Raw genomic sequence first — 27,873 nt, forward strand, 5'->3', positions numbered from 1 at the left:
TTTCATCCCCAAGTAAGTTTAACGGCTCAAACTAATGTTTGTATGTAAAAGAGAGTATTTTAAAAGCATCGACCCATACAACTGTACTGCTGAGTCATGACTCGTTCTTAGGTTATCTTATCAGTCCGACCTAACACTGACTCACATAGTCTTCTCTTTCTGCCCTCAGGATCATCGTCAACATTATCCAAGCTTAGGCCTGTTTGATGGGCGCCACGGAAACAAACTCCCAGCATCCAGATAAGGGGTTTTGCTGGGCCAGTTAGATCGACAGCTACAAAGCGTTCATAGAAGGTGCAGTGTAGTCATACTAAATTGTGTTCATTAAATGTGTGTGCGTGCATGTGACCCACCCTGGCATAATATTGACTCTTTCGAGCAGAAGATTACATTCCTTTGGAACAATAAGTATTTTTTTGTTATTGTAGTCCACAGCTTGCTTAAAAGTGAACATGATTCGGATTACATTTCTCTCACTTCCTCAACCCGTATTTGCTAGAGTTTATGGATAAAGAAGTTGGTGTGAAAAGATACGATTGTGTGTGTTGTGACGACATGGAGTAGGGGCAGCCTCTGTGTCTGCGTGTGAGCGTACGTGTTTAAGGGGAGTATCCTCTGTTCTAAGAGCCAAGCCATCCCACTTGCAGACACACCAATGAATCACTGAACCTCTCACACATCCTACAGCTCAGGTAAGTCTTATTAAGATGTTTGCTTTATTATAAAAGTATTAGTACTCTAGTTGGTCATTGTCCAGCCTCTGTTCTTGCACGCTATGTTTTACATGCTTTTTTTCTGTTTGAATAAGTTATAGGTTAAACCTGACACAAAGTAAAAGCTACCTTTTTAACATGTACCTAAACTTATGTAATCCCACCCCTTTCCCGGTTGGAAATAATTTCTAACACAATTGTTCACTTCCTTTTTCAATCTTAAACAAAAATATGAATGAACAAATAAATATCCATACAGTTCACATAAATACGAAGTTATTTTGCTGAATGATTCACATAATTTACTGAATATGTGATAGGTTATGTCATTCATCAATCAGGTTCAAGTTTATTATTAGTATTTATCCAGCCTGTATGTCTGTTTATTTATGGTAATCATTGTGGCTAATGATTTACAACACGTAAACATGTTCTCTACTGCAAGTCGCACATCTAAAAAGGCTTTTTAATATCAAAGAGTGAACTTTGTTGGTCATTTACAAAACATTTTGTTATCTTTGCTGGAAAACAAGAATCCTTTGTAAGACACAGAATCAAAAAACAGTTTGTTTGTATTTGTCTCCGTCCCTTACATCTTTCCATATTGAAATGACCGTACCTTTTGAGACTGGAGACTGTGGTAGATTATGTAACCACACTAAACTAATCTCTCCCTCAGACCGAAAGAAGGAGAAGTGAACCCAGCCAAGCTTGAATATGACCATTGGCAAGAATTCTAAGAAAAATTCAGTGCGAGGTTCAATTCGAGCTCCCAAGTTCCTGGACAAATCTGGTGGCTTCTATGGTCGCCTGGATGAGCCTGAAAGGGCGCCCCTGGAGGTGGAGTTTGTGAATGAGAATGTGACCGAGTGGGATGTGATGGAGTGTGGCGAAGATGTTGTGCATGTAAGCGAGAAAGATGAGGTGGAGAACATGCGGGTGTTTCTACCGATGGAAGACGATGGCCAGACGCTACTGTGCACTGCGCCCAGTCAGCGGAGCAGTGGCAAGTGGCAGAGGAGTTCCAGGAGGAGGCATAAGCAGGGAAGCTCTCAGGAGAAGTCACACAGAGACAAGAGGCCCCCCAGCCACGTCCTGGAGGTGGCCATGAAAGAGGAGACCCTCCCTGTGCATCTCGCGTGCCGGGAGGATGCTGACAACCAGGTATTGATCCAAGACCAAATGAGGATGAAGAGAGAGCAAGAGGAAGGGATGAAAGTGGTAAAGAAGAACACGATGAAAATGTATCGCAAGGTGAGACACGCATGCTAAATCCATCCACTTATTTCTTAGATTGCTTGTCCTCATCAAGATCATGGGGGAGCTGGAGCCTATCCCACCTGACTTGGGGTGAGAGGCTGGGTCATCCCAGACTGGTTGCCAGTCAATTACAGAAAATATATGTTATACATACACATAACAAATACAGTACATCCACACATAAGGACAATTTATCTCCACTGTAGATGTTTTCATTGTAAATTTATTGCAAATAATGGCATTATTTTTACAGTAACATTTACTGTGAAATATCTTTTCAGCAATTTACTGTAACTGCAGAGCTGGGGTGTTATAGTTAATTACAATAAAATTACAACTAACCTCACAAATGTATTTTTATAGTTAATTACGCTCTCAGTTTAGCAGCATACTTCCCCACTTACTGTCACCAAAAATTATTCCCGGGCGCGGCACCGCTGCTGCCCACTGCTCCCCTCACCTCCCAGGGGGTGATCAGGGGTGATGGGTCAAATGCAGAGAATAATTTCGCCACACCTAGTGTGTGTGTGTGCCAATCATTGGTACTTTAACTTTACAAGAGTGCAACCTGGTCTACAGTACACCTTTAGTGAAAAATCAAGTTTGAAGTTACAGTATTTTGCTATGATATTACAGAGGACTCTGATTCTATAATAATGGGTAATTGTTGTGAAATATGATATCGTATTTTTTTTATAGTCATTTATTGTAATGTTACAGGGTTCACTTCTCCTTTAACAGTATTGTATTGTGAAAGAACACTTTTAATTGCTGTGAAATCCTGGTAAATATTTACTGTAAACATTGATGTTTTTGGGATGTGGGATGAAGCCACTCTATAGGGCGGTGAGAACATGCAAACTACAGACAAATGTTCCAGTAGAGATTCAAACCAGCTCCTCTGACTGTGAGGCAGGCCTACTAACCCCTTACCACCGTGCCGCCACTAATGCTAAATATCATCCTTAAGACTTCACCAGGCTTCCAACTAAATGTAACGAAAAATGAGGTTCAGACCAAAGTCTATAGACGCAAAGTTATCAGAGAAACTCCATGGTGGAGGTCATTTAATGAATTCCAGTGTCCCATTGGTAAACTTTAAACCCTTTAAGGTTACATAAGACAGTTGTGAGTAATAAAGTTGTGGACTATTATTCCCTGTGCGGTCAATGTGTGTTAATAACATTCCACCTGCATGGTCCAAGTCCACCGGCCATGTTGGGCGACCATTTTTCTGTAATGTCATGTTTAATGACCTGTAAATGATAAAGCTTCCGTACCCTTTAATGAGTCACATGTTGGGTACACAGCGGCGAGCGACATTCCTGCGCCGCACGCATCGTTGGCTGTGTGGACTCGCCTACTAAGTCCACATCGTGAACATTCCACTCAGCAGTCAGCCGCGATGATGTATTAACTACAATCTATTCCTTAACCTTGTTGTCATTCCTCAGGCTTTGGACCGAGCTTTTCGCCGAGGCTGGGAGGCATTCGTGGCCAACATCTACAGCGTCACCCTCACGCCTGTCAACTCATCTTTTTCGCCATCATCTAAGAAGAAACATCAGCACAACTTGGTGTTGGCGGAGTTTCAGTAGACGCTCTTAACAGTTTGGACCTTAAATTGACAATGCAGTTTTTCCTGGTGCTGTTGTTGAAATGTGAGGCTTTTGAAATGTTAATTATTTATTCTATTTAATGTCTTTATTAATGCTCTAGCTACATCAGCTCCACTTTAAAGAGCTTTATTGGGTTTAACGCTATGAAAACACTAAACATTGTTGATGTTTTCCCATTAAAAAGCAATGACTGATTGGTGGACTATTGCTATTTTCCAAATGGCCTTAATTGGTGACAATTGCAGCTACTATATGCTAATTATCAATTGGGTGCATGCAGAGGAGGCACCCAAAGGATGTATTTGTGTATAAAAACGCAGAAACTGTTTTGTAAAACACATTTCTCTGGATGCTATAACATTACCCGGTTTGAATATGGGAAAATAAAAAACTGTACTTTAATCAAGTGATTCTTTGGGATACCACGTACCAGTTATAGAATCTCTGCTCTCTATGACAGGACTGCTTTTCAGTTTTTAAGAATCTGCTGCAAAATACCCACTGAAATTTGAACTGAGCTCATGGAGTGATATAATGTCTTTCTTGGGTATAGGAAGAATGTTCCCTTTATTTTCAATCAAATAATTTTTTAGGAAGTCCCTTTAGGTTTCTCCTTTTTTTTATTGATTCTATACAATAATTTTTACTATTAGTTTTTAGTTACATTTTAATTTTGTCTTGCGTGTCTCCTCCACTTGAAGTATAACATGCGTTATAGATAAAATTCCCTACCAAAATTAATTATTTTCTTGCACTTAACATTTTGAATATTTCAACAAAAGTGTCAACGTTTGCTGTACTCTGTAAACAATCTACCGTATATTGTCAAACTGCTGCTTATTTGAATACACAATATCAATCAATCAATCAATGTTTACTTATATAGCCCTAAATCACTAGTGTCTCAAAGGGCTGCACAAACTACCACGACATCCTCGGTAGGCCCACATAAGGGCAAGGAAAACTCACACCCAGTGGGACATCGGTGACAATAATGACCCAGTGGGACGTCGGTGACAATGATGACTATGAGAACCTTAGAGAGGAGGAAAGCAATGGATGTCGAGCGGGTCTAACATGATACTGTGAAAGTTCAATCCACAATGGATCCAACACAGTCGCGAGAGTGCAGTCCAAAGCGGATCCAACACAGCAGCGACAGTCCCGTTCACAGCGGAGCCAGCAGGAAACCATCCCAAGCGGAGGCGGATCAGCGCAGAGCTGTCCCCAGCCGATACACAGGCAAGCAGTACATGGCCACCGGATCGGACCGGACCCCCTCCACAAGGGAGAGTGGGATATAGAAGAAAAAGAAAAGAAACGGCAGATCAACTGGTCTAAAAAGGGAGTCTATTTAAAGGCTAGAGTATACAAATGAGTTTTAAGGTGAGACTTAAATGCTTCTACTGAGGTGGCATCTCGAACTGTTACCGGGAGGGCATTCCAGAGTGCTGGAGCCCGAACGGAAAACGCTCTATAGCCCGCAGACTTTTTTTGGGCTTTGGGAATCACTAACAAGCCGGAGTCCTTTGAACGCAGATTTCTTGCCGGGACATATGGTGCAATACAATCGGCAAGATAGGATGGAGCTAGACCGTGTAGTATTTTATACGTAAGTAGTAAAACCTTAAAGTCACATCTTAAGTGCACAGGAAGCCAGTGCAGGTGAGCCAGTACAGGCGTAATGTGATCAAACTTTCTTGTTCTTGTCAAAAGTCTAGCAGCCGCATTTTGTACCAACTGTAATCTTTTAATGCTAGACATGGGGAGACCCGAAAATAATACGTTACAGTAGTCGAGGCGAGACGTAACAAACGCATGGATAATGATCTCAGCGTCTTTAGTGGACAGAATGGAGCGAATTTTAGCGATATTACGGAGATGAAAGAAGGCCGTTTTAGTAACGCTTTTAATGTGTGCCTCAAAGGAGAGAGTTGGGTCGAAGATAACACCCAGATTCTTTACCGTGTCGCCTTGTTTAATTGTTTGGTTGTCAAATGTTAGAGTTGTATTATTAAATAGAGTTCGGTGTCTAGCAGGACCGATAATCAGCATTTCCGTTTTTTTGGCGTTGAGTTGCAAAAAGTTAGCGGACATCCATTGTTTAATTTCATTAAGACACGCCTCCAGCTGACTACAATCCGGCGTGTTGGTCAGCTTTAAGGGCATGTAGAGTTGGGTGTCATCAGCATAACAGTGAAAGCTAATACCGTATTTGCGTATGATGTCACCTAGCGGCAGCATGTAGATGCTGAAGAGTGTAGGGCCAAGGGCCGAACCCTGGGGAACTCCACACGTTACCTTAACGTAGTCCGAGGTCACATTGTTATGGGAGACACACTGCATCCTATCAGTAAGATAAGAGTTAAACCAAGACAGGGCTAAGTCTGACATACCAATTCGTGTTTTGATACGTTCTAATAAAATATTATGATCGACGGTATCGAAAGCAGCGCTAAGATCGAGGAGCAGCAACATAGATGACGCATCAGAATCCATCGTTAGCAATAGATCATTAGTCATTTTTGCGAGGGCTGTCTCCGTGGAGTGATTTGCCCTGAAACCGGATTGAAAGGTTTCACATAGATTGTTAGACACTAAGTGTTCATTTAACTGCTCCGCAACAATTTGTTCAAGGATTTTTGAAATAAAGGGAAGGTGAGACACCGGTCGGTAGTTTACCAAGAGGTCAGGATCGAGGTTAGGTCTTTTAAGAAGAGGATGAATAACCGCTTTTTTGAATGCTAGGGGAACAGTGCCCGAGGAGAGTGATACGTTTATAATATTTAGCACTGATGGACCTAATAATACAAAGAGCTCCTTGATCAGTTTCCCAGGAAGAGGGTCAAGTAAACATGTTGTCTGTTTTATTCCATTTACACGTTGTAACAATTCCTCTAATGTTATTTCCTCAAAACGAGAGAAACTATTTTGGAGGGCAGTATCCGCCGTATATACCATCGTATCAGTGTTAATAGAACCCCGTTGTAGCTGGGACGCATTGTCTTTAATCTCCTTTCTAATGACTTCAATTTTCTTACTAAAGAATTGCATAAATTAATCAGCTGAGTGGGTGGAGGTACTGGAAGGAGTCCCTTGTTGGGTTAGCGATGCTACCGTACTAAACAAAAATTTAGGATCGTTTTTATTACGGTGGATGAGATTTGAGTAATATTTAGCTTTAGCTAAGGTAAGCATGCGTTTATAAGTTATTAAACCATCACTCCATGCTTGATGGTGCACCTCAAGTTTAGTCGTGCGCCATTTGCGTTCCAGCTTTCTACATAATAATTTCTGAGCTCTAGTTTCTTCTGTAAACCACGGGGTGCGCTTTTTTGGAGCCTTTTTTAACTTTAGCGGTGCTATGTTATCAATGGTTTCGCGCAGGGCGTCGTTAAAGTTGTTAGTGAGGTTATCAATAGAGCCCACATACTTTGGGAATGGTGCCATTACCGAGGGCAGTAGGTCAGCAAGAGTTGTCGTTGTGGCTGTATTAATGTTGCGGCTGCTATAGCAGTTATTATTATTATTAGTTTGACGAACATGCGTCTGAACCTCAAATTTTATAAGGTAATGATCGGACAATACTTTAGTATACGGGAGTATCGTAACTTTGGAAACGGTGATACCCCCGACAAGCACTAGGTCTATCGTATTACCGTTGCGATGCGTGGGTTCATTTATTATTTGTGTGAGACCACAGCTATCAATTACAGTCTGGAGCGCTACGCACGGTGGGTCCGATGGGGTATTCATATGGATATTAAAGTCCCCCATTATGATTATATTATCGGCGTGTGTCACTAGATCAGCAACAAACTCTGAGAATTCCTTGATAAAGTCCGAATAGGGCCCTGGGGGGCGGTAGATAACAGCCAGGTGTAGAGGCAGCGGTGTGACAGACCTCAATAATTTATTTTGTGGCAAATATTAATCCCAACATACGACATGATGCAAATAAATTGTCAATTTGCGCATGTGACGGGTGTACTTTGATAATTGTATCTACAGATTAACAATACCAAACTAAATTCAAAGGGCCAGAGTGTATACTCCAATATGTCATCAACCAACAACAAAATGGCAGTAAATCAACCCTAAAACTGATAAATGGTATAAACGTGCACTATACGAAGACAACACATTTCAACACACCCTCCTGGTTTTTGCTGTGTAAATATTTTGGGTTTTTGGCACCAACCGTTTGGACTAGATCTGCCCAATCTAAGTCTATAAAAACAAAGTGATGAAGCCTATGAGAGGTAAAGTGTCTTCCAAAACAAACCAAGCAGTCCAGTTGCAAACGATTGAATGCCCTGAGATTTCAACTTAATTTGTTTTTAACTAACGAATTCAGAAATTATTAATATTACACATACATTAGTGTAAAATGATGTCAGTATGAAACAGAAAACAAATGTTTATTAATGTTTGTCTTAAAGCAATCTATAATCAAGTGATAATACTAATAGATGCGCTGCCTGTAATTTTAGCTAATGTTGATCATTTTAAAAAAGTATTATATGAAAACCCTCATCTTACAGCTGAATAGTTTATATTTTGAACATCCCATCTTCTTTCCTGGGGGTCAGGCGCCCTAGTAGCTCCCTGGACCTCTTTCAGAGATTTGTGAATATAGAAAAAGATGAAGAAAAACTAATTTTTTTGTTTGAATATCGTTTGTGGAGGAGACCAAACATGACACAAACCTTCCTAATTGTTAGAAGTCCCACTATTGGTATTAAACATGCTTCACTGATGAGAATATTTCGCAAGCGCCGTTTTGTTCTACCAATTTCAGCGATACTTAATTGAGCTCATCATATTTTGTTTATATGGCCGCACGGTGGAAGAGGGGTTTGTGCGTCTGCCTCACAATACGAAGGTCCTGGGTTCGATCATGCGCTCGGGATCTTTCTGTGTGGAGTTTGCATGTTCTCCCCGTGACTGCGTGGGTTCCCTCCGGGTACTCCGGCTTCCTCCCACTTCCAAAGACATGCACCTGGGGATAGGTTGATCGGCAACACTAAATTGGCCCTAGTGTGTGAATGAGTGTGAATGTTGTCTGTGTTGCCTCATCTCGTCCTGCGATGAGGTGGCGACTTGTCCAGGCTGCACCCCGCTTTCCGCCCGATTGTTGCTGAGATAGGTTCCAGCGACCCCGAAGAGAATGAGCGGTAGAAACTGGATGGAAACTGGTACAACTTTATCGATGCTGCCACAGAAAGATGTGTTTTATGCTACTCATTTGTGTCATTTTGTCCACCAAACGTTTTATGCCGTGCATGAATGCACAAAGGTGAGCTTTGTTGATATTGACTTGCTGGCGTGCTTAGCAGGCATATTTTGTCAGTGCATGACTGCTAGCTAACCGGTGCTAACATACTATTTAGGCTAGCTGTTACGTACATAATGCATCATTGTGCCTCGTTTTTAGGTATGTTTCAGCTCATTTATTTCCTTTACTTATGTCGTCTGTGTATTTTATGTACTTTTGCAAGTCTCATATCTGCATGTGATATTGGCCGCATTTCTGATTATTGTGTGCCATGCAATTGTCATTCACCAGTTATTCATTTTCTAATTTGTTAGCTGTGCATGGGGCGGCATTGCTTTTAAATTGTAGCCTAATAGGTTAAATATTTATATGTACTATATTTACTGTTTATATGTTATATATTTACTTTCGAGCATGGGTGTCAAACTCTGGCCCCCCGTGTAATTTAATTTGGCCCTTGACGCAATATCAATTTAGCATTAGAGCTGGCCCGCCGGTGTTATACAGCGTCGGTGCCACTGTAACACCGCATTCACCGCTAATACTCATACTTGCCAACCCTCCTAATTTTCCCGGTAGACTCCCGAAGTTCAGTTTCCATCCTGAAAATCTCCCGGGGTAACCATTCTCCCGAATTTCTACCGATTTCCACCTGGACAACTATATTGAGGGCGTGCATTTAAGGCACTGCCTTTAGCGTTCTCTACAACCTGTCGTCACGTCCGATTTTCCTCCATACTAACAGCGTGTAACATAATATTTGTGGCTTTTACACACACGCACAAGTGAATGCAAGGCATACTTGGTCAACAGCCATACAGGTCACACTGAGGGTGGCTGTATAAACAACTTTACCACTGTTACAAATATGCGCCACACTGTGAACCCACACCAAACAAGAATGACAAACAAATGTCTGGTGAACATCCGCACCGTAACACAACCGAACAAATACCCACAACACCTTGCAGCACTAACTCTTCCGGGAAACTTCCAGCAAACTGACCAATAATTAACGTTTTATTCATGCATTTTCTCTTGCTACTTCAAGGCTTGAATGTTTGGTTCATTCATTATTGTTATTTTATTTTCAAATTTATTATTAGCCTGTGGAAAAAAAATTATATTTACCTCAGAAGATTGCAAATAGAAAAAAAGGTATAACATTTTTATTTAAATTTTTTTGATATGCCATTGATATTTTTATTATTGTTATTAGTATTATTTGAAACTGGATTTTGCATGACACTAAAGTTATATAAGCCTTGCTTGTTCAATATTTAATGCAAAACTTGTTTGGGTCCCTATTAAAAGGTTAATTTGTTCAACCTTGGCCCTTCTTTGTTCCATTTAAAATTTTGGCCCACTCTGTATTTGAGTTTGACACCCCTGCTTTAGAGAGTGAATGGACCATTTTCTGTTTCTGCCTATTGACAATATTGTTAGTTTAAAAATACAAGGCAATGCATATTTGAAAATATGACTAATGATCTATTGCTAACGATGGACTCTGATGCGTCATCTATGTTGCTGCTTTCGATACAGTCGATCATAATATTTTATTAGAGCGTATCAAAACACGAATTGGTATGTCAGACTTAGCCCTGTCTTGGTTTAACTCTTATCTTACTGATAGGATGCAGTGTGTCTCCCATAACAGTGTGACCTCGGACTATGTTAAGGTAACGTGTGGAGTTCCCCAGGGTTCGGTCCTTGGCCCTGTACTCTTCAGCATCCACATGCTGCCGCTGTGTGACGTCATACGCAAATACGGTATCAGCTTTCACTGTTATGCTGATGACACCCAACTCTACATGCCCCTAAAGCTGACCAACACGCCGGTTTGTAGTCAGCTGGAGGCGTGTCTTAATGAAATTAAACAATGGATGTCCGCTAACTTTTTGCAACTTAATGCCAAAAAAACGGAAATGCTGATTATCGGTCCTGCTAGACACCGACCTCTATTTAATAATACAACTTTAACATTTGACAACCAAATAATAAAACAAGGTGACTCTGTAAAAAATCTGGGTATTATCTTCGACCCAACTCTCTCCTTTGAGTCACACATTAAAAGCGTTACTAAAACGGCCTTCTTTCATCTCCGTAATATCGCTAAAATTCGCTCCATTCTGTCCACTAAAGACGCCGAGATCATTATCCATGCGTTTGTTACGTCCCGTCTCGATTACTGTAACGTATTATTTTCGGGTCTCCCCATGTCTAGCATTAAAAGATTACAGTTGGTACAAAATGCGGCTGCTAGACTTTTGACAAGAACAAGAAAGTTTGATCATATTACGCCTATACTGGCTCACCTGCACTGGCTTCCTGTGCACTTAAGATGTGACTTTAAGGTTTTACTACTTACGTATAAAATACTACACGGTCTAGCTCCATCCTATCTTGCCGATTGTATTGTACCATATGTCCCGGCAAGAAATCTGCGTTCAAAAGACTCCGGCTTATTAGTGATTCCTAGAGCCCAAAAAAAGTCTGCGGGCTATAGAACGTTTTCCGTTCGGGCTCCAGTACTCTGGAATGCCCTCCCGGTAACAGTTCGAGATGCTACCTCAGTAGAAGCATTTAAGTCTCACCTTAAAACTCATCTGTATACTCTAGCCTTTAAATAGACCTCCTTTCTAGACCAGTTGATCTGCCGCTTCTTTTCTTTCTCCTATGTCCCCCCCTCCCTTGTGGAGGGGGTCCAGTCCGATGACCATGGATGAAGTACTGGCTGTCCAGAGTCGAGACCCAGGATGGACCGCTCGTTGGGACCCAGGATGGACCGCTCGCCTGTATCGGTTGGGGACATCTCTACGCTGCTGATCCGCCTCCGCTTGAGATGGTTTCCTGTGGACGGGACTCTCGCTGCTGTCTTGGATCCGCTTGAACTGAACTCTCGCGGCTGTGTTGGAGCCACTATGGATTGAACTTTCACAGTATCATGTTAGACCCGCTCGACATCCATTGCTTTCGGTCCCCTAGAGGGGGGGGGGGGGGGGGGGGTTGCCCACAACTGAGGTCCTCTCCAAGGTTTCCCATAGTCAGCATTGTCACTGGCGTCCCACTGAGGACAGGTGGACCCTGATACGGGTCTGTTTTGCTGGTCCGTTCTGAAAAGCGTCTTTTTGCTGTATGGGATGTTGTTCCGGGCTTCACAGTGGTAGAGGGGTTATTGCGTCTGCCTCACAATACGAAGGTCCTGAGTGGTCAGGGTTCAATCCCGGGCTCTGGATCTTTCTGTGTGGAGTTTGCATGTCCTCCCCGTGAATGCGTGGGTTCCCTCCGGGTACTCCGGCTTCCTCCCACTTCCAAAGACATGCACCTGGGGATAGGTTGTGGCAACACTAAATTGGCCCTAGTGTGTGAATGTGAGTGCGAATGTTGTCTGGCTATCTGTGTTGGCCCTGCAATGAGATAGCGACTTGTCCAGAGTGTACACCGCCTTCCGCCCGATTGTAGCTGAGATAGGCACCAGCGCCCCCCGCGACCCCAACGGGAATAAGCGATAGAAAATGGATGGATGGATGGAGAGGAGCCAGATGAGGTGGTTCGGGCATCTGGTCAGGATGCCACCCGAACGCCTCCCTAGGGATGTGTTTAGGGCACGTCCAGCTGGTAGGAGGCCACGGGGAAGACCCAGGACACGTTGGAAAGACTATGTCTCCCGGCTGGCCTGGGAACGCCTCGGGATCCCCCGGGAAGAGCTAGACGAAGTGGCTGGAGATAGGGAAGTCTGGGCTTCCCTGCTTAGGCTGCTGCCCCCGTGACCCGACCTCGGATAAGCGGAAGATGATGGATGGATGGATGGATGGATGGATGGATGGATGGATGGATGGATGGGATCTTCTTCCAGACCACAGCAAACGTTACCCAACTTGCAAAGATTGTAATAAATCAATTAGAAGAACACAGCCTGCAGTTTGCTTTAACTTGGACACACACATTTATTTCTTTGGCCATTCTGAGCCAGTAATTTTCATAATTTATCTCATCCTGTGAGAAGCCTCCATAATGATTTCCAATGTTGCGAACATGTGTAGGATAAAATACAACATCTCTGTCAACAAAGATTTCCGCCAGCCTTTGATAGCAGGATAATAGAGCTAACATATACACTTACAACATGTGTTGCCTTCATTATAACACTTTTATAAGGCTTTTATTTTTTTGCAGCTCCAGACAGATTTTTTTGTTGTTGTATTTTTTTGGTCTAATATAGCTCTTTCAACACTTGGGTTGCCGATCCCTGTTATATGCCGTATATTTTTGTCAATTTTATACAAATGAATTAAAGGGACAAGCGGTAATAATAAAAATCGATGGATGCAGCTCGGTCACTTAAAAGTCCCTGCAATTCCTCGTATACTCGACAGGTGGCAGCAGATAACGTTATTGACACACGAAGAAAAACTGCAATGGCTCCGTCTAATACAGATATTGGTCCTCTTATTCCCAAATATCGCAAGGTGGTAATTCCACAGCACTAATCTGACTGCTGCGCTCACACTATAAAAAAACCCTAAAGGCAGCTAATATGCATTTTGAAGGCGTTGAAGACCTCTGGAGGTTGGGTGACGTATGGCAGTGTGGGAGGAGTCCCAGTGCGGTTATAAATCGCGGATGAAGCCATCGGTCGGTCCATTTCCTCTTCCATTTTGGCACTGTCTGGTAGGTTCTCGTTATACTAATTTGGGCTTTTATTAGTTATTATTGTTTGTTTTGAATTCGCCCAACGTATTTTGCGTCTGAATCATTTCGATGTGTCTTTTTCTTTTCGACGCCTTCAGCTATTCTTTGTGATGAGCTTCCTTGTTTCTTGAAATAGCAGTCGGTGCAGCTTAGACCGCCATCCGTTGCCATCCGACCTTAAACTACTTTTTAATTGGTCTCAACGGCAGTTTTCTGAAGTTGTTGAGTTATTGACTGCATATTTTAGCTTTTATGTCCAACATTTTCTTCGTCTATTTGCTGTACAGTCTCCCCTTTTTTGAATGCTATGCTAGCGGTGCTTCGTGTCCGCCCACGTGACATGGGGCAGCATACAGCGTCTCTCAATGATGATACTTTTCACAGACCTGTTCTGAATGACTGTGATTGCACTTTACAAGTTCTGATATGAGACGTTATGTTTAATAAATGTTTGTATCAGGTGTGGTTCAAGCATTTTTCCTGAAGGAATCAAAGTACTATCTATGTATCATGTTGCAGGCACATGGCGAAAGCTTACTATATGTTCTCCTATTTTCAGGTGCAAAATGAAGACTCCATAAAAGCCAGGTAGTTTGAAAGAAAACAAACTTTCATTTGTTTGATGTGAATGTTGTGCCTTTTCTTTAAAGCAGTGTTTCTCAAACTGTTAAACACACCCTCAGAAGACACGTGGGCTTTTTGATTGATTGAGAAGGTTGACATCACAATGAATTGAATCCATGTAATGCTATAAAAAGGCAAATGGATGGCACAAAAAGCCGAAAGGCTTGTTTCCATTGTGGTCCGTTAAATCATCGCATTTGACACGTTCAGTTATAAAACATATTTAACGTGTATATAACAAAATGTTAAAAAATTATTATGTACATATAAGCTGTATACATGTCAGGTGATTTTAAAAACTATATGCAAAAAATGGGGTTTGGGTATATACACTATGTACATTACTTTGCACATGTTGATTCCAAGTGTGCAAAACAAAATGAGAATATATTTGTGTATATATATATATACACACTATAACCACATATAAACCTGTTAGATGCTTCGGAGAGTTACTGGGGCTCAATTTTTGGCTCAGATCAAGGTAGAGGTTGAACTGAGCCATGATTTTATGGCAGTTTCAAATTTTATTAGGGAAGTTCGCATTTTTTGTCAAATTATCACCATAATGACCAACTTGAAAATGCAGTAACATAGTAGGCACAAGTATTTATTGAAAACAAGGCAGAACATTTTTTTCCCGCCACTAACAGATTGAATATGGAAAAATAACACTTTTAAAAAAGTGATTCTTTGGCATATCACAAGATGGAGCCCGTGTACCACACTTTTTGAGAATAACTGTTCTTAACTATCATGCTGCAATGATGTAAACTGAACTCTCTCACTGACTATCATAGATGACAATATTTTGTAATCTGAGTAGCATGCAGCCAGCATAGTATTGCACTATAAACTTAAAGCTTTTAAAATGCCTTTTTTAATGACTGCACTTTATGTATAGGTGGCTGGGTGGATTTCATCTGAACGTCGGGTATGTTCCAACTCATTGAAACTTTGGCCCTTTCCACTGACATTTGTTCTGTCCATATGAGAGCCTATCCAGAAATGATTTGCAATCTGCCCCCCTTTATCCTAGTTAAGCCAATATTTGTATTAAAAAAAACTTAAAATATCACACATGATGTCCAAGAAGATCCATTTGGTAAAAGTTACTCGACTAATTGTATCGCAAAGAAAATTTTGTCTCATGGCTAGCACGCATAGAATTGCTTCTATCAGACTTTTCTTGTGCTTTGACCCAGTCAATGGTCTAAAATTATTTAATCCACTTGTCTGAATTAAAGGCCTAAAATGTCTTTAAATGCATTTTTTGATGGAGCTATTGATAGCTAAATAATTGTCTGCAGTCTGGTCAAAAGTTTTAAGTCTCAAATTTGACTTGCAAACCTTGCAGACCCTACATGTTTGCTTGCTTATCAGTTATTTGTCCCACATTGTGTCCATTTCAAAACCTATAACCAACTAGTGTACAATTGAAAGGCCTCGCAGATTGCAGTTTGTGCTTTTATGTTCATGTTGCGGTCTGTGCCCTTGTTTTGATGGATCAAATGTTTGTGGACAGGGCTTAAATATAAACACATGGCTCATGTGATGATTTTAGAACTCTCTCTTACTGAATGGTTTTGAAGAGACTTCTTTACCAGATTCTGAAGCACACCTGGGGTTTTGTCTTAGAATATTTGTTGACACATGGATAATAAATCTCATTCCTGCAGATAAAAAAAACTCCAGGGACTTCACTGGACTACATCCTTGTATTCCACTTAAAAGGTATGACTAGCAAGACCTGGAAAATGTTTCAGTAAATGGTCAAAATGATGTTTCTATGTCAAGCACATGCCTGAAGATAATGATGTCAACATTTACTCTGATTTTGCTTCTTTCAATTTGCCCAATTAAAATGGGTTTGCAGTAGACTTAATTACATTCTCTTATCTGTCTAGATGACTGCCATCAGATTGGAAACATCCTATGATCTGACTCTTAAGATTGGACCAAACGTTTATCACATGGCTCTTAAAGGTCTGAATGGCTGATCAATTGATGCATATTTTCTGTGGTTAAATATGATGATCTGATATTTTGACAAGCATATGCCTGAAGTCCCTGATGTCAATTTTGTATCTGATTTGTTGTGCAATGCAACATGTGAGAAGTTACTTTTTGCTGTTGAAATAAGCTCAGTTCTTTCTGTCCGTCAGCTGGAAGTAGACCCCACCGATGACGAGATGTTGATGGGACATAATGTAAGTCGTAATGATTTTCATTACCCTAGTTGAAAACAGTTGGAGAGGATGAAATGGGTTAAATCCCAAAAACAGCTGGACGGCTATTGTCGCATGGCAGTTTGTCACCAAAGCCCTGATCAGACTACTTATGGCGTCCTGTACTTTCAATTTGTAATTGCTGTTGGATTTAATGAACATTGTCACCTGCAGGGACTTGAAAGCACTACGAAATGGAAACAGTTCATTTCCGTTTTGAGGTGAGGTCCAAGTCTTGTTTTTTTATCCATCAATCTTGCAATGATGATTCACTAGCTCACTTTGACAAACTGTGAAACGATAGGAACAACTGAGCACTTTTTTTTTTTTTTTAAGTTTCTTTTAAACATGTAGTTGATCTACAAATGGAAACATGTTTGTTTTAACAGATGCTAAAGTGGTGGTGGCTGTAGCGGGGAGACTATTTCGGTTTTGAGGTAAGATCCAAGTAGGGCATAGTGATATATCTATATACGCGATATATCGCGGGTTTGTCTCTGCGATATAGAAAATGACTATTGTAATATTAGAGTATACATTCTCACGCAGGACTTTTAGCTGCGGGCGTGCACTTCAGGCTCGACTCGCTGTTTCCCTTGTCTCCTCGCAGACAAGCAGGCGCACATTCTTACATACGTCACATACACGCTCTTGCAGAGCACAGAACTAGCGGCGTGGCTAAAATTAGCTGCTAACATAGCCGTACGAGAGAAAGATTGTGTGGATTTGGTAACAAATGATGACCTAATTCCCAATAAAAACAGCAGGGTTTCCATCATCTGGCGGTGGTTCTGCTTTAAGTGGGAATATGTCGAACAGACAACCGTAATGTGTCAAGTGGGGGTGGGAGTGAAGCGTTGCTAGAAAAAGTAGCATTACTGCTAATATGTAGCATCGTTTGTAAAGTCACTCGCTAACCTTAGTAACATACCACAGAGTGAAGGACACACTATTTGATATCCTATTGTGCAGTTCATTTTTGACACTTTAAATGTCTGACAATCTTGCAATTTGTTTTAGAAATGACTTGAATGCTTGTGCCATTGCTTAACTTAAATACACTTTTGGTCAATTGACTCAATTGTGATTTCCCTCTCTGCATGAATGTTTAAAAGTAGCATATATTAATGCAGTATGAATTGTTTTAATGTAGACACATAGAATCATCATACTGCAGTGATTATATGCATGAAGTGTTCATTCAAGGCCAAGGCAAAATATCGTAATGTATATTGCGATATTAAAAAAAGGCAATATCGCCAGCCCTAATTCGAGTAAACGTTCTCACGCAGTTGTTTTAGCTGCGGGCATTTCACTACAGGCTCTTCCCACTCTTTCTTGTCTCCTCCTCACCGAGTGTTAGCGCAAGTTCTTACATACGTATACGCCTCGCCCAGCAGAGAGGTAGCAGCGTGGCTAGCGTTAGCCGTGATGCTAGCAGAGTGTTGCGAAGGTGCGAATCTGGCAACAAATAAAGAATTACTTCCCAAAAAAAAACTCATAGGGTCTGGCGGTGGTTAGGCTTTAAGTGGGAATATGTCTGATCGACAACTTTAATTTGTCAAGTGTGGGGCGCAAGCGTTCCTACCAAAAATAGCATTACTGCTATGTAGCATCATTTTAAAAGTCACCTGCTAATAACATTAATAAATACAGTTTTGGTTAATTGACTTAGTTGTGATATCCTTCTCTGCATGAAAGTTTCAAATGATCAAATATTATTGCAGTATGAAATGTTTTAATGTAGATTAATCATCCTGCTGTGATTACATATATCAAGTGTTCATTCAAGGCTAAGGCTAAATATCGAGATATGGCTTAAAAATATCACAATATTTAAAAGGCCATATAGCCCAGCCCTAGGTCCAAGTGTAACGTTTTTTCCAAAATTGTGCAATGATGATTCACTAGCTCACTTTGACAAACTGTGAAACGACATGAACAACTGAGCACATTTTTAGTTTTAGTTTTTCAAACATGTAGATGACGTACAAATGAAAACATGTTTGTGTTTTAACAGATGCTAAAGTGGTGGCTGTAGCAAGGAGGGTTTATTTCGGCTTTGAGGTAAGGTCCATGTGTTACGTTTTTTCCTCAATTGTGCAATGATGATTCACTAGCTCACTTTGACAAACTGTGAAACGACATGAACAACTGAGCACATTTTTATTTTTAGTTTTAGTTTTTCAAACATGTAGATGATGTACAAATGAAAACATGTTTGTGTTTTAACAGATGCTAAAGTGGTGGTGGTTGTAGCGGGGAGAGTTTATTTCGGCTTTTAGGTAAGGTCCATGTGTTTTACGTTTTCTCCTCAATTGTGCAATGATGATTCACTAGCTCACTTTGACAAACTGTGAAACGACATGAACAACTGAGCACTTTTTACATAACTTTCTCTCTTAACATGTAGTTGAAGTACTAATGGAAACTTGTTTGTATTTTAAAAGATGCTAAAGTGGTGGTGCCTGCAGCAGATGGAAAGTGAGTTTACCAAAACATTATGCACTAGAGATGCGTGGATAGGCAATTATTTAATCCGCAACTGCATCACAAAAGTCGTCATCCACCCGCCCATTGTTATATATCTAATACAGACGATGCAAGGCATTAGTGAGGTTAGAAAGTGTAACTCCCAAATAGCACAGACACAATGGCTTTCTTGAACTGATTTATTTGAAGGCTTCCTTTCCCTTCAAATTCACGGTGACAACTGTAATAAAGCATGTTACAAACTTAAAAATAACATTCACAGCAGGTGGATCAAACATATTACCAAGTAAAATACCTTGTTGGCCACACTCTGAAGTAGCTTCCTTACATCCGTCGACAGACCAAACGAGACACTTCAAAATAAGTGTGCCCACATACTATTTCAAAGAGTGGCGCTTGTTTTTCGTATGTGGGTAACATTTAACTATTAATAAATGGTTGATTTATATAGACTAGTAAGGTAAAGTGTTGTACCTGACAAGTTTCGGCTACATTGCTTCTGCAGCCTTCATCAGGTGTCACGTGATGTTAGTGTGACGTGTTATATGGATTGTACCATCAATTGTTGTCAGGTACAACACTTTACATTACTAGCCTATATAAATCAACCATTTACAAATACACGTCAGTAGGCTAATTGAACCTCTTCAACATAACATTTAACCGTGTGTGTGTATATATATATTTCCAAACACCGCCACCCGTCTGAATTTATTTAAAATCTATTTTTTCGTCATGTCACCCGTCCGACCCACAGATGAGATCGCAAACCGCGCATCTCTAGTAAGCACACAATCCCAGCTGATTATGATGAGACATTTTTGGAATCTCGTTCGTCTGATCTCTTGATGAGAAATGGAATTCTGATACCAGCATGACTTGATAAAAATAGTCCTATTTTAAAATGTGCCACAAATTTAACCATGCTGTCTTTCTACAGATGTGACATAAACTGTCTACTCTAACCTGGAGCAGGTGAGTCAAAGCTCACTTGATAAAGTAGTTTCCTTGGTGATGAGATCTGCACATGTCTTACGCCTTGTGTAAATGCCAGACCTGCAAAGGTGAACCCACTGGCGTTGCCAGGGCAACAAGGGGACAGCTTGTTGGGGTTTCCAACTGTCTGAAAGGAAACTGCTGTAACAATTTTCTATCAGGAACTGCTACTAATGAGATATTTGCAGGTTGATTGCCGCCATGCTGTTTGCTTCAGCTGTGAGTTGAGGTGAGTACATGTTTAATGGTATAATACAAGGAAACATTCCAGATGGTTAGGAATCAGTTAAATTTTTTAATCATTGGAAAAACTCCTTTACGCATTTTAAGAAACTGTGCTCCCCTGAGGAAATGTCAGCGCACTGGCACTATTAGGTTTAAGAACATGGTGAAAAGCAACTAGACAGAACTTGCCTTCTGAGTAAAGAATTGATCGCTATAACTTAATTTACTATAACTGCTGTAGTGTTCACTTGTGTTTAAGAGCACACTGCTGTTAGATGGTGACAGGTGTGGACAATATTAGAAATGTAGAAATGGGTCCCACAAAGGATACATTGAGGACAAATTTGATGCTTTTATTTTAGATGTGAAATTAATTGTCCTTAACGAGTTAATGCCACGAGGAAAATGCTGCAGGCAATCTGTACAGAATGTTGCCACAACTTGTTTATATATAGTGTAAGTTTACCTGGATGGTCATTTCATTCTTAATTTTGTCTTATTAAAGATCAATCAACCCTAGCTTATATATATATATATATATATATATATAGATATATATAGATATATAGATATATATATATAGAGATAGAGATAGAGATAGAGATAGATATATATATATAGATAGAGATAGATATATAGATAGATATATAGATAGAGATAGATATATAGATATATAGATAGATATATATATATATAGATATATATCCTTAATTACTATTACATGAAGCTGTCACATTCACAAGAGGTGGAGGAAAGAATTGATTTTTAGATGCATCACAATTAGGACATGATTATATAATTTTAGTAAACGATCGATTGTAAAGTAACGCGGATTCGACCAGCTCCTTTTATATAACAGGGCACTTACATTCCAGTTTTGCACACTTTCATCAATTAAAAGGGGATTTACCTTTCACAAATGCACTTTAGTTTCAAGTGAATTTAAAACGGCATCAACATGCACCATCAATTTTTGATGGAATTGTAAGGTGACCAAAGATTCTCACCACGTTCACACCCAACACTTAATTAAATTGTGATTCAACTTTAAAATTTTTGCCTTAATTATGCAGCCTTGTTTCAGCATAAGTACTTTTCTGAGCACATTAAAATACTGCAATTAATAATTGCTGTGATAAGAAATGTTCATACTGCTATGTTTTGTGGAAATGATTTTCTTATACCGCCCCAGTCTGAAGATTCATGACTGATTGGTAACATTACTGATCCACATCAATTTAACCAATTGTCCATACCTGAGTTAACCTTTTTAAATAATGGGAGTTTTGTCACCAAAGAACGGTTTGTGTTGCAGATGAAACTCCAAGCTTCCCATCTTGTTTGCCAGGTGTGTATGATGTCCCTCGTTGCTGACATGTTTTGTGGAAGTGATTATTTCTTATACCGCCCCAGTCTGAAGATTCATGACTGACTGGTAACATTACTGATCCACATCAATTTAACCAATTGTCCATAGCTGAGTTAACCTTTTTAAATAATGGGAGTTTTGTCACCAAAGAACGGTTTGTGTTGCAGATGAAACTCCGAGTTTCCCATCTTGTTTGCCAGGTGTGTATGATGTCCCCTGTTGCTGTCATGTTCTTTTGTGGACGTGATTATTTCTTATACCGCCCCAGTCTGAAGATTCATGACTGACTGGTAGCATTACTGATCCACATCAATTTAACAAGTTGTCAATCGCTGAGTTAACTTAAAATAATGAGTTGTGTTACTTTAGGTTGGTGTACAGTATGTTGCAGATTAAACGTCATCAGCCCAGCTTGTTCAGCAGGTGTGTATGATTCAGTGCTTTACTTTCTGTAGGATAGTGGAAATGATGACTCATTCAGCCTCAAAGAAGGAACAATTTCTCCATTTGACCCAGTCATGGCACTGAGAACCCTGTATGCAGGTGTAAGGTGACCCGCTGGTGTTCTGTGGAGAAATGGCTAGCCTAATGACAAATGTTGTGCTCTGATCCATTGCCAGTTATTTGCAACGTAAACTCTTGCTTTTGCGAGGAATTAAAATATATAACATGATTTATTTTTTTTAGGGACGTCTGACTCTGCTCCTAGCAGTCTTTATTTGGTAAGTAGGTATTGTATGTTGCCATGAATTGGCTTGCTAAATAGAAGTGATAAGCTTAATTTTACTGCCCCAGTCTAAGTTGAGTGATCTGTTCGCAAACAAGCATTTCAAGCCAGGGGGGACTAAACTTTTTTTTTACTGGAGGCTACATTGGGATAAAAGAGAAATTTGGCAAAGTCCTGAAAGCTGACAATATGTAAAGTAACTGTGTACTTCATTATAATTGGTTATTAAATAACCAGACCTTTTCAAAGTTTTTTTTTTTTTTTTCTTTGTATCTAAATATCAAGCAGCTAAATGAGTGGAGATTGCTCCTGCGTATGAAGGAATTAAAAGTTCTAGCTTATTTTATTTTTAAATCTTGCTTTTGGCCGGAATTAAACTTTAAGAACTTCTGACCTATCACTGGTGTATTTCAAATTTTAACTATTCACTGACATCCTATTCCATTGACTTTTCCCATTTCTTTTGCAGATGTGACATTGGCCAGAATTTACTAAATATGGATTGTTTTTAAAATAAAACAAGTAAATATGTCTTGTGTCCTTTTTATATTGACTGTGACAGAATTATGATAGAACAAAAGGGAATAAGCGGTAAACAATTGAATGGATTGGTTATTTAAAGTCCTACTGAAACTCACTACTACCCACCACACAGTCTGAGTTTATATATCAATGATGAAATATTAACATTGCAATACATGCCAATACGTCCATTTTAGTTCACTAAATTACAATTTTAAATTTCCCAGGCCTTTTGTCATAAACGTAATGGTGTGTCTGCAAGACGTCATAGGTTTTAAGGAAATATGAGTGCTGCATACACACACAGTTTAAAGTCAACTGCTTTTAATGAAATAATTACACTATTTGAGATCTGTGTTGCTGAAACTTTTGCAGTTTAATATTTGAGAAGTCACAGTAGAAAGATGGAGTTTGGAAGCTTTAGCCACACAAACACACGGTAATTCCTTGTTTAAAATTCCTGGAGGTGAAACTTTCCTATGGATCAGAGTGCGGTCAAGCCAACATGGATCCTTACCAAAAGTCAACCAGCAGGTTTCGGTGAGAAAATAGTGGTTAAAAAGTCAGTTCTTTCTGGAGAAAAGCAGAGCTTGTGCCGTCCTTAGCTGCCATCGCGTTAAGACATTCTTCAGACTATCAGGTACTATTTAACTCACTAAAACACTAGCAACACAATAGAAAAGATTTTCCAGAATTATCCTAGTAAATGTCTCTAAAAACATCGGAATTTGTCCCAATGCAATCGCGTTTTTTTTTTGTTAAACTTTTTTTTTTTTTCCTGGTCCGTCGCTATCAATCTCAAAAGTTTCACCTTCGTTTAATACAGGGGTCGGGAACCTTTTTGGCGGAGAGAGCCATGAAAGCCAAATATTTAAAAATGTATTTCCGTGAGAGCTGTAAAATATTTTTAAACACCAAATCCAACTAAATAAGTGCATTTTTAAGTAGGACCGACATTTGTTAGAGTATAATAAGTCTCTTATTCTCTATAATACCATTGCTATTCTGACGCTAACCAATAAACTTACATTATTGCAACTTCTTGAACAGGATGGAAGGATTAAAATGCATGAGAATGTTTTATATTTTGAAAGTTAACACTGATTACCGGCGGGATTATTCATTACCTATTGTAGCTAAAATTTATCTGAGTACCAGATGCAGTCATCGAAAGAGCCACATCTGGCTCTGGAGCCATAGGTTCCCTACCCCTGGTTTAATATGGGGAAATATTGTTTTCTCGGTCTGAATAGCACTTTTTGTTGGAGGCTCCCATTAAAAATGTGACTATGTGAGGAGCCCCCACGTGTGACATCGTCTGCGACTACTGGTAGAGGCAGGGCATTTTTCTTAACACCGAATGTTGCGATTTTTAATCGTGTTCTCTACTAAATCCTTTCATCAAAAATATGGCAAGATCGTGAAATGATCAAGTATGACACATAGAATGGACCTACTATCCCCGTTTAAATAAGAAAATCTCATTTCAGTAGGCCTTTAATTGGCATATAATATAACAGTTTCATTAGAATTGTGACAGTCTTTCAGTCTGCAGTAAAGATCCTTGCAGCAATATCTTCTAGCAACCAGTCCACTCCTGGCAGAAGGTTGTGTCCTGTCACTGCACTGCAACCAATGATGCACCAGTGGTGGTTTTTGATTTCGTTCAGGCCCAAAGCCTGCAAATTTATAGTTTGTTTTGAGAACATTGTTGGGAAGGGGGGAAAAAAAGCACTAACCTCTTGGATTGCATCTTTAGACAAAGCACCAGGTAAATCCTGCTTGTTAGCAAACACCAACAAAGTAGCACCTAATAATCTCTGCAAAGAAAAAACGGCACATCAAAATTGATTTAATTGAAGATGCAATCACCGCCTGAGTGACCTCTTCCAGCAGCAGTTTGTGGAGCTCCTGCCTGCAGTCCTCCATGCGTTGTCTGTCTGCACTGTCCACCACCCACACCAGGCCGTCTGTGCTCTCGAAGTAGTTCCTCCAGTACGAGCGCAGGGACTTCTGACCGCCCACGTCCCAAATGTTCAGCTTGAAGCTAAAACGATGCAAAACATGAGTGGGTTTACGTGCTCCATGAACCGGAAGTGAAATGCTCTTATCTGCGTCTTTGCAAGATGAGCGCCTTACTGTCTGTGCTCCAGCGTGATGATCCTGAAGCCAAGTGTCGGCGGGATGGTGCTGATGTCCTCGCCGTTCAACTTCTTCACCACTGTGGTTTTCCCCGCGTTGTCCAAACCCCTGCGTGAGCCAGGTCAGGGAATCCAAGGCCAGATGCTGACTATCGTGCTGTTACAAAATGCTTACTTTAAACCCTTACGCACTTTCCAAATGTAACTTATTTGCCACTAGTACACGCAATCATGTGTTGCTAATTGCCATGCACGGATAAAGCAAGTACACGCAGCTTTAATGCTACTGTTAGCTCTGCCGGCACACTCAAAGGATACAATATCAGCAGTCTCATCTCCCGCTCTTTCTGCTTCATCTTCTTCAAAATAGTCAGTAATCCCATCGCGATGGTGTCTCGGTTTGCCGATCAATACAAGCGGCTGTTCTTGATGCTGCTTTCTGCTGTTCTTAGCATCTCTTTTGTAGAAACGGTCGGCAAGAAAGCAGCCACTTGCCAGCTCTATAAGTCCCGCCCCCTACGCCGCGTCCGATTGGTCCAATTTTCACATGGCCCAAGTTGATTGATCAAAGATGACGTCGCTTTATGCATTAAAAAGTGCGGTCGTTGCACGACGCTGTTTCCTGTTATGCGCCCTCTTGTGGCCATAGTACCAATTACAACAAATTGGAATTTATGAATAAATGTTTACATACAATACGAATATATTTTTTTGCTTGAATGTATTGCATCGTGCTGTTTACAACTCCTAAAAATATTATTACATGTATACATACATAGACAAACATGCGATTCAGAGGGTTATAAAGTCTACACAAAAAATAATCTACTGCCCCCTGCCCCCTGCCCCTCTGAGGGATTTACACAACACCCGTTGCCTCAACAAAGCAAAAAACATTACCAAGGACAGCACACACCCTGGCTTCCACCTGTTCGACTTGCTACCATCAGGCAGGTGCATCAGAGCCAGAACAAACAAGATCAGAGACAGCTTCTTTCCCAAAGCTGTCACCATGTAGAACTTTAAAGGCCTACTGAAACCCACTACTACCCACCACGCAGTCTGATAGTTTATATATCAATGATGAAATATTAAAATTGCAACACATGCCAATACGGCCTTTTTAGTTTACTAAATTGCAATTTTAAATTTCCCGGGAGTTTCTTGTTGAAAACGTCTAATGATGACGTGTACGCAAGATGTCACGGATTTTCAGGAAGTATGAGCGCTGCACACAGCTAAAAGTTGTCTGCTTTAACGGCATAATTAGTATTTTGGACATCTGTGTTGCTGAATCTTTTGCAATTTGTACAATTAATATTGGAGAAGTCACAGTAGAAAGATGGAGTTGGGAAGCTTTAGCCTTTAGCCACACAAACACACGGTGATTCCTTGTTTAAAATTCCTGGAGGTGAAACTTTCTTATGGATCAGAGCGCGGTCAAGCCAAAATGGATCCCTACCGAATGTCAATCAGCAGGTTTCGGTGAGAAAATTGTGGTTAAAAAGTCAGTTCTTACAGGAGAAAAGCTGAGCTTGTGCCGTCGACTCCCCTGAGACACTGCGCGTGGAGACACCCTTCCGACTATCAGGTACTATTTAACTCACTAAAACACTAGCAACACAATAGGGATTTCCCAGAATTAACCTATTAAATGTGTCTAAAAACATTGGAATCCGTCCCAATGCAATCACGTTTTTTCTTTTTTTTTTTTTCCTAGTCCGTCGCTATCTATATCAATATCTTCAAACACGAATCTTTCATCCTCGCTCAAATTAATGGGGAAATTGTCGTTTTCTTGGTCCGAATAGCACTTTTTGTTGGAGGCTCCCATTAAAATCAATGTGAATATGTGACGAGCCCCCACATGTGTGACGTTATCGTCTGCGACTTCCGGTAGAGGCAAGGCATTTCTCTTAGCACCGAAAGTTGCAAACTTTATCGTGGATGTTCTCTACTAAATCCTTTCAGCAAAAATATGGCAATGTCGCAAAATGATCAAGTATGACACATAGAATGGACCTGCTATCCCTGTTTGAATAAGAAAATCTCATTTCAGTAGGCCTCTAACTTATAATAATAATAATTCACCCCTATACAATATCATGCCCTAATACCCTACTGTGCAATACTACCCTTCGAGTGCAATACGTCCGACACTAATTGTTATTTATTACTTCGGTACTCTTGTCTTGTTCTGTATATTGTACAGTATTTTGTATTTCTATAGTGTTTTGTATATTGTACAGGATGGCTTATTATTTTTATTGGATAGTAGTCTGTTTATTTCCATTGTTAGTTTTTTTCCTTTATTACCTCTTGTGTTATTTATTTCACCCACATTTGTTCCCACTACCACACCTTAAATTGGAGTCTTTAATCTCGTTATATGCAAATATAATGACAATAAAGTCCATTCCATTCTATTATGTATGTTTTGCTGGTGCTACTTTCAGTGCGTAAACACATTTGTTAATGCAGCTAACTATCCATTTCTACCGCTTGTCCCTTTTGGGGTTGCGGGGGGTCGCTGGAGCCTATCTCAGCTGCATTCGGGCGGAAGGCGGGGTACACCCTGGACAAGTCACTACCTCATGGCAGGTCCAACACAGATAGACAGACAACATTCACACTATATGTCCAATAATAGCCACACTTTAATTCAGTAGGTCAAGAGGGATGTGCATTTTCTGCCTTAAGCACATTTGCACTTTGGCTAAAGCACTTTTCTTTACTACAATTGTTACTTTATTCCTGATCTGTCATGCCGCAACCTACTGTTATATATGAGTCTTTGTTTTATTATTATCTCTCAGCCTCTGTTTTTTATTTATTCATATTAAACATATTTGTATTAGATAACTAATGGCTAAAGAATTTAGACATTATTCACTACTTTTCAACAAATAACGAAAAAACCCATATGTGACCCCATGATCCGTGGGGGCCCTCTTTAGCGCAGACAAGCTTGTGTGAAATGTCA

At 40.2% G+C, this 27,873-nt stretch overlaps 2 protein-coding genes, 1 long non-coding RNA gene and 9 other non-coding genes across 14 annotated transcripts; 11 read left to right on the forward strand and 1 right to left on the reverse strand.

Annotated features, from left to right (window-relative positions):
* Positions 1–96: 96 nt before the first annotated feature.
* On the forward strand, positions 97–3,994 carry sb:cb1058 (uncharacterized protein LOC394209 homolog). Of its 2 annotated transcripts, XM_061912862.1 has the most exons (4): positions 97–692; positions 1,393–1,934; positions 2,007–2,063; positions 3,428–3,567. In XM_061912862.1, exons 2-3 carry the CDS (start codon positions 1,431–1,433, stop codon positions 2,055–2,057), a joined length of 555 nt encoding a protein of 184 aa, XP_061768846.1. In that variant the 5' UTR covers positions 97–692; positions 1,393–1,430; the 3' UTR covers positions 2,058–2,063; positions 3,428–3,567. The 2 variants fall into 2 exon arrangements, with proteins under 2 accessions (XP_061768846.1, XP_061768845.1); XM_061912861.1 differs by lacking the exon at positions 2,007–2,063 and having other exon boundaries at positions 1,393–1,967; positions 3,428–3,994.
* Positions 3,995–13,450: 9,456 nt separating this feature from the next.
* On the forward strand, positions 13,451–22,758 carry LOC133560398 (uncharacterized). 2 transcript variants are annotated; one of them, XR_009808439.1, is made up of 18 exons: positions 13,451–13,544; positions 14,125–14,153; positions 15,094–15,123; positions 15,869–15,923; positions 16,097–16,175; positions 16,355–16,399; positions 16,592–16,638; positions 16,807–16,854; positions 18,438–18,484; positions 18,653–18,702; positions 18,868–18,901; positions 19,851–19,885; positions 20,095–20,135; positions 21,447–21,479; positions 21,668–21,790; positions 21,870–21,923; positions 22,188–22,222; positions 22,697–22,758. It is a non-coding gene; the product is annotated as an uncharacterized LOC133560398 (long non-coding RNA). The 2 variants fall into 2 exon arrangements; XR_009808438.1 differs by having other exon boundaries at positions 13,452–13,544; positions 21,668–21,700.
* On the forward strand, positions 16,674–16,736 carry LOC133561350 (small nucleolar RNA SNORD29). Its single transcript, XR_009808656.1, has one exon. It is a non-coding gene; the product is annotated as a small nucleolar RNA SNORD29 (small nucleolar RNA).
* Positions 18,309–18,371, forward strand: LOC133561352 (small nucleolar RNA SNORD29). Its single transcript, XR_009808657.1, has one exon. It is a non-coding gene; the product is annotated as a small nucleolar RNA SNORD29 (small nucleolar RNA).
* On the forward strand, positions 18,518–18,580 carry LOC133561353 (small nucleolar RNA SNORD29). Its single transcript, XR_009808658.1, has one exon. It is a non-coding gene; the product is annotated as a small nucleolar RNA SNORD29 (small nucleolar RNA).
* LOC133561354 (small nucleolar RNA SNORD29) lies at positions 18,738–18,800 on the forward strand. Its single transcript, XR_009808659.1, has one exon. It is a non-coding gene; the product is annotated as a small nucleolar RNA SNORD29 (small nucleolar RNA).
* Positions 19,714–19,782, forward strand: LOC133561316 (small nucleolar RNA SNORD30). Its single transcript, XR_009808625.1, has one exon. It is a non-coding gene; the product is annotated as a small nucleolar RNA SNORD30 (small nucleolar RNA).
* On the forward strand, positions 19,917–20,042 carry LOC133561321 (small nucleolar RNA SNORD22). The gene has a single exon (XR_009808629.1). It is a non-coding gene; the product is annotated as a small nucleolar RNA SNORD22 (small nucleolar RNA).
* Positions 21,294–21,364, forward strand: LOC133561319 (small nucleolar RNA SNORD31). Its single transcript, XR_009808627.1, has one exon. It is a non-coding gene; the product is annotated as a small nucleolar RNA SNORD31 (small nucleolar RNA).
* On the forward strand, positions 21,513–21,585 carry LOC133561317 (small nucleolar RNA SNORD31). The gene has a single exon (XR_009808626.1). It is a non-coding gene; the product is annotated as a small nucleolar RNA SNORD31 (small nucleolar RNA).
* Positions 21,737–21,809, forward strand: LOC133561320 (small nucleolar RNA SNORD31). The gene has a single exon (XR_009808628.1). It is a non-coding gene; the product is annotated as a small nucleolar RNA SNORD31 (small nucleolar RNA).
* A 1,475-nt stretch (positions 22,759–24,233) lies between the features above and the next one.
* Positions 24,234–25,420, reverse strand: arl2 (ADP-ribosylation factor-like 2). The gene is made up of 5 exons (XM_061912864.1): positions 25,209–25,420; positions 24,889–24,999; positions 24,634–24,796; positions 24,489–24,569; positions 24,234–24,428 (listed from the first exon to the last, which is right to left on the reverse strand). Exons 1-5 carry the CDS (start codon positions 25,271–25,273, stop codon positions 24,294–24,296), a joined length of 555 nt encoding a protein of 184 aa, XP_061768848.1. The 5' UTR covers positions 25,274–25,420; the 3' UTR covers positions 24,234–24,293.
* Between the last annotated feature and the right edge of the window lie 2,453 nt (positions 25,421–27,873).

Source organism: Nerophis ophidion, linkage group LG10 (genome assembly GCF_033978795.1).
Source record: "Nerophis ophidion isolate RoL-2023_Sa linkage group LG10, RoL_Noph_v1.0, whole genome shotgun sequence".
NCBI lineage: Eukaryota > Metazoa > Chordata > Actinopteri > Syngnathiformes > Syngnathidae > Nerophis > Nerophis ophidion.

Excerpts from the sequence above, each read along its gene's own strand:
- arl2 (XM_061912864.1), bottom strand. The coding sequence starts at position 25,273 with ATGGGATTACTGACTATTTTGAAGAAGATGAAGCAGAAAGAGCGGGAG. Across the intron at positions 24,797-24,888 it reads ATCACGCTGGAGCACAGACA|CTTCAAGCTGAACATTTGGG; the intron begins GTAAGGCGCTCA and ends GCATCGTTTTAG. Across the intron at positions 24,570-24,633 it reads ACAAACTGCTGCTGGAAGAG|AGATTATTAGGTGCTACTTT; the intron begins GTCACTCAGGCG and ends TTTTCTTTGCAG.
- sb:cb1058 (XM_061912861.1), top strand. The coding sequence starts at position 1,431 with ATGACCATTGGCAAGAATTCTAAGAAAAATTCAGTGCGAGGTTCAATT. Across the intron at positions 1,968-3,427 it reads CGATGAAAATGTATCGCAAG|GCTTTGGACCGAGCTTTTCG; the intron begins GTGAGACACGCA and ends GTCATTCCTCAG.